Source organism: Eurypyga helias, unplaced genomic scaffold (assembly GCF_000690775.1).
Source record: "Eurypyga helias isolate BGI_N326 unplaced genomic scaffold, ASM69077v1 scaffold11034, whole genome shotgun sequence".
In the NCBI taxonomy this organism is placed as follows: domain Eukaryota; kingdom Metazoa; phylum Chordata; class Aves; order Eurypygiformes; family Eurypygidae; genus Eurypyga; species Eurypyga helias.
In genome coordinates this window covers 1-5,513 of record NW_010244401.1, presented here as the reverse complement: position 1 = coordinate 5,513, position 5,513 = coordinate 1, and the positions used below count along the sequence as shown (strand labels likewise).

General features: G+C 46.5%; 1 protein-coding gene across 1 annotated transcript in view; it reads left to right on the top strand.

Moving 5' to 3' along the window:
- Positions 1–5,363, top strand: part of ABL2 (ABL proto-oncogene 2, non-receptor tyrosine kinase) — a gene marked incomplete at its 3' end in the record, with an annotated part of 11,929 nt that extends 6,566 nt beyond the window's left edge. Inside the window, exons 5-9 of the mRNA XM_010149739.1 lie at positions 482–566; positions 2,246–2,423; positions 3,362–3,546; positions 3,736–3,888; positions 5,274–5,363. Coding sequence (XP_010148041.1) covers positions 482–566; positions 2,246–2,423; positions 3,362–3,546; positions 3,736–3,888; positions 5,274–5,363 — 691 coding nt within the window. The remainder of the gene's footprint in view (positions 1–481; positions 567–2,245; positions 2,424–3,361; positions 3,547–3,735; positions 3,889–5,273) is intronic.
- Between the last annotated feature and the right edge of the window lie 150 nt (positions 5,364–5,513).

Sequence of the window (5,513 nt, the reverse complement as noted above, 5' to 3'; positions counted from 1 at the left end):
AGCTGTGGAAGCTTTAAGAAATCAAAGGTCTTGGAAATATCTTCTACAACCTCTCCCCTACTGCTGGAAAAATTCAGCTTCTCCATTTATCTTCCTTTTCTTCTGTTTGTTTCAAAATTAACAGCTACAATTCTATATACTCCCTAAGTAAAGGAGCTTTCAGGCTTAGTTCCTCTGCCTTGCTACAAAAATTGTCAGTGATCCTCGAGTTCTTCCTCTCCCCAGCCACAGCTGAATGGGTAGCCACAGCAGCTGCTAAAGGAGACAGCCACCACATTCTGGGTCCTGCAGACGTGTCGCTGGGCCATGCTGCAGGCCAGCCAGGCAGCTTTTCTTGGGGTATATTCTGCTTTCATAAAAGCTGAAGCAGCAGGACGGAGATCAGGATGCCATCGTTTATATTCAGCTCGGGTACATGGTGGTAAGCAGACGTTGGTCGTCAAGATAAATTTTCCCTTCTTTTGCCTCTCTGTTTATCTAGGAAGATACCATGGAGGTGGAAGAGTTCTTGAAAGAAGCTGCTGTGATGAAGGAGATCAAGCACCCAAATCTAGTGCAGTTGTTAGGTTAGTGAAATTCCTTGCTCTTTCTGTGCTTGAGTTTCCACCAACAGGAAATCTCTCCTGTTCAAAGCAGTGGCAGATTTTCTGTATTTATACAACCTACTGAATTGGGTCAGTTCACAGGGTGGTATTTTTGACAGCTTATATAGAATTGGAGCTGAGACGCTAATTTTAAATAAAACATCAAATACAGTCATGCACATCAGTAGACAACTTTGCTGTTGAGGCACCACTATGCATTATATAAAAGTTCACAATGTCAGCCTCCTTTTAGTTTGTACCCTTGGCCTTAGACACGCTCCAGGGTTCAGTTATCAGGGTCAGATTCCTTTTCTGCTGCATTAAATCAGATTGACAAAATTATTTTCCATGACTTACGTTTTTGATAGAACAAAACAAAATTATAAGAAAATGGAAAGTGAAAGAAAAAACTTAGATTGGAAGCACAAGAAATGCCGTGTTTCATGCTTCTCAAATCGGAGAAATGTATAGAAAAACATACATAAACAGGAAAATCAGTGTGTAATAAAGCAGAAGACGACCAGATCGCTGCTGTTGTAGGGCACCCTGTGTACGGCCAAATAAGTACACGAGACCCACGAGGTGGAGACACAAGTCAGATCCAACAGCATGCAAATGGAAGAACTCTGCAGGCGTTAAAGCTCGGCTGGGCCCCGTCTGTCTCACTGACAAATGCTTATGATCATCGCTATTAAATACTCTGCATAGCTGTTAATTCTACATGTACAAAGATTCTTAAGGAGACACCCTAAACCTTAACTGGTGTTTAATTGCCTCTGGACTTTTGCTGCTCTCAGAAGCGAAGCTGTCAAGCCAAGCCTAGGATGAAAGGAGAAATGTGAAGAATGTTAAGGCTTTTAATAATGGCAACTATTCTGTACCCGTTTAAAAAATGGGCACAGATGAAGTGTCTGCCCAGCCCTGTCCGATGCCAGGAGCAGAGACTAAAAGCTCTCTCATCAGAGAGGCATTTTTGCTCTTTCTGATGCGCCGTGTCGTTGTGTTTTACTCCTGTATGTGCGTAACGGTACGGACGGGCAGTCAGCAGCACGGCAGCGGGAGCTCCCGGGGATTCAACATGAGTATCCTGTTGCCCTCCTCCTCCGCAAGTACATGCTTTGTACACAGCTGCAGTGACTGCAGCGAGTAGTCATCTGCGGAATGTGCGGGAATGCTGCTTTAGGAGCAGGTCCCACCGTGCCGATGACTTACCCAGCTAGCGCACGTGGGAGTGCTTCACATGACTCTCGTGACACTGCAGTCTGGAAATCTTGCCAGCTGACAGGTACCTGCTTCCAGCTGGCCACTCTTGAGCTTTAAGAAGGAAGAGGGGAAGAAAAGCAAATCAGATGTGTTCAGAATAACTCCTGTTTCATTCTATAACCCTCCAAAGAGCAGAACTCCTTCATGTCTATTATACAGGAATAGTGGTGCTTTGATAGACATCTTTCCCGCTATCCATAAAGTGGATGGACAGATAAATAGCCAAGAGCATCAAATTTAATTTTGGCTGCACTGATCTGAGTCTTGTAGATGGGAAGCCTTAATTTTCAGAGGAACATTCACTGCTACAGAGTGCAACAAATAGATATTAAATCAGAAATAGTGATAATCTAGTGAAAAACGGGATTATTCACATGCTCCCTCCTCCTCGCTGCTAGGTGTATGTACCCTGGAGCCACCCTTTTACATTGTGACGGAGTACATGCCGTATGGGAACCTGCTAGACTATTTACGGGAATGCAACCGGGAGGAAGTGAGCGCTGTTGTGCTACTCTACATGGCTACTCAGATCTCCTCTGCTATGGAGTACCTAGAGAAGAAGAACTTCATTCACAGGTGGGTGAAGTCACACTGAGCCACTAAGGTTCCAGATTGTAATGATGAACAGGCTACCAGCATGGTGGCCCAGGAATTCCTTCTTTTGGGGAGGTTTCTTGCAGAGTTAGGTTTCATACTGGCTTATCTACAGTCTTATTGCCTGTAAGAAGGCTGGGGGAGACTTCTTACAAGGGCAGGGAGTGACAGGACAAGGGGTAACGGGTTTAAATTGAAAGTGGGGAGGTTTAGATTGGAAATCAGGAAGAAATTCTTCCCGGAGAGGGTGGGGAGCACTGGGACAGGTTGCCCAGAGAAGCTGTGGATGCCCCATCCCTGGAAGGCCAGGCTGGAGGAGGCTTGGAGCAACCTGGTCTAGTGGAAGGTGTCCCTGCCCATGGCACGGGGGTTGGAACTGGATCATGTTTAAGGTCCCTTCCCACCCAAACCATTCTGTGACTCTGTGATCTGTTGGCTGTTTTGGTTTCAGTACTGTCTTGTAATACCTTTCATAGCAGGCTTAGAATCCTGTGCACAACTGCCTGACAGCTATGAAAGTTGGTGTTGTCCTGCTCTCATGTACCCCCCATGTGCAAGACATTGTCAACCCCAACTCCTGTTTTAATCCAGTCAGGTAAAGCCATGCCATAAAGCTGTTACCAGCATGTGCTGATCTCATCCTGTTCTCAGGAAACATAAACTTCTCCTCGTGGCAGCTATCATTACGGGAAATTTAACAGAATTTAAAGAATGAACCCTAATCCTGACCTTCTTGCTCCTAAGAGTAAGGCCATTCGATTGCTGACACCGTTCAGAGCGAAGCTGTCATTGTCTTTACCTTCTTACAAAGGGAGTGTGTCCCGATTCATGAGGTAGGGCCAGGCTGTGCAGCCACAGGACTCTGTTCAAAAGCCCTGCTCTTGCTCCAGTGAAGGAGTGTGCGTTTTTCCTTTGTACAGGGACCTGGCAGCACGGAACTGCTTAGTTGGAGAAAATCACGTGGTGAAGGTGGCTGACTTCGGCCTAAGTCGCCTTATGACTGGAGATACCTACACAGCTCATGCTGGAGCCAAGTTCCCAATCAAATGGACAGCTCCCGAGAGCCTGGCCTACAACACCTTTTCAATCAAATCAGATGTGTGGGGTAAGAAATCTCCACTTGGTGTTTTGCCTTTTGTTTTTCTTTGCTTTCTTTGTACTTTCACCTACACTGGCCTGAAACGTCTGCGAGAAAATGGTGCTGCCTCAAGCTGCAGCGAAGGCCACAGTGTAATGAGCAACACAAGAGGAGGGCAGTCTTCTGACCAGGAGTTTTGTTTCCCTCCTTTTGCAGCCTTTGGGGTGCTGTTATGGGAAATCGCTACCTATGGGATGTCACCGTACCCAGGCATTGACCTCTCTCAGGTGTATGATCTGCTGGAAAAGGGCTATCGGATGGAACAGCCGGAGGGGTGCCCTCCAAAGGTTTACGAACTGATGAGGGCATGTGAGTATCTTCTTCCAGTGTGGGGGAGCAAAGCCTGGGAGGGGTGGAAGAAACTTAACGCTCAAGTCCTTGCTTCTTAATTGCCATGTTGTTAGCTAATGTGGAAGAGGCCCCATCAACTGAGGCAGACCTGGTTACTAATGCAGAATGAGTCTGTTCTCTAGGGAGCAAGAGTTCACTCTCAAGATCTGTCACCTCTGAGTACAGCTAGATAGTGCTTTGTGGGAAATTGTACTGGTATTTTGTCAGTAGGAGTCTTTCTAAGGAATCACCAAATTTGAAGGATATTTAGTTCTCTGCAAACACAGAACTTGTGCAGGAGACACAGAGGTGACAGGGTTGCACAAAATGCATCCTCCAAGCACGCTATTGGCCATGAAAAGCTCCCTAAAGCTCCATAACAGATTGAAAATCTGCTAATACGAGACCAAAAGATGCAGTGTGCTGCAGGAAGAGAGCAACAGAGTTTAAGAGCATTGCTCTTAAGCATCTCTGAGCAGAGACACCCAGTGACCAGGGTGGGAAAGACTCCCTGATGCTAACTCAAGCAGTGTGTGGCCCTGGGTGTACAAGACAGACATACCAGGGCTACAGCCTGTCTCTAGGCACGCCTGATCCCCAGTGTGTCAAAGTCAGGCTGAACCTCTGTTATGAAACAAAGAAACTGCACAGTGATGGAAGATGCTGCTTCAAAAACCCTTCGGGAAGCTGACAAAAACCCCAAAACAGGGTATTTACATTAAGGCAACCCACTATGGGCAGAATGCCAGTCGTTTTCCAGACCCTGTGGTGATACCAACAGATAGCGCTTCCACAATACGTTCCCCTACTGCAGATTTCTAACTACAGAAATTACACTTTTCGTCATGATACCCTTCCATAATTTTCCAAGCTCCATCTTAGATCACTGCACTCTCTTCCCCTTTCCCCCCCCAAGGCGCACACATTCTCCTTTGGAAAGGCTCTGTCTGAATTTCAGTATGAAGAGCACATGAGCAGGATGTTGCTTGCAGCTTTGCACAGTCTTATCTGTGACTGGGTTAGAGGAGTTCAGTCCAAACAGCCTGCGTAGCAAACATGGAGCTCTCCTTTACCAAAAAAACATCAGGAAGAGGGATGGGAAGATGGGAAAAAGCTGTGGAGTTGGCAGAGAGCTGGTTTTTTAGAACTGATTCCTTCCTCTCAAGACCTATTTGTTAGGATACAGTGGGGTGACTGCTGCTATGGATTAATACTGTGAATGACTCTAAAGCCTGTTTAACAGCAGGAGAGCAGAGCCTGACTGCAGTCGAGAAAGCTGACGTATTTTCTGTCTCCATGGAGAGAATAAAAACATCATCCCATACCTCTTTCAGGCATTCATACTCTGCTTTCTCATGTTGTAGGTTGGAAGTGGAACCCACCAGACCGACCTTCCTTTGCCGAGACCCACCAGGCCTTTGAAACCATGTTCCACGACTCAAGCATCTCGGAGGGTGAGAGCCCCCTGTGCTTTATTTTGGAAACAATACTGGGATTTTTCCCACAGAGAGCTGTCTCTTCTGGATGAGCTCTTAAAGCTCATCTGCTGGCTGTGGAGGTTGTGAGAGGCTTTAGCCCTTAATTTCTTAAGTGTGGCCAGCAGG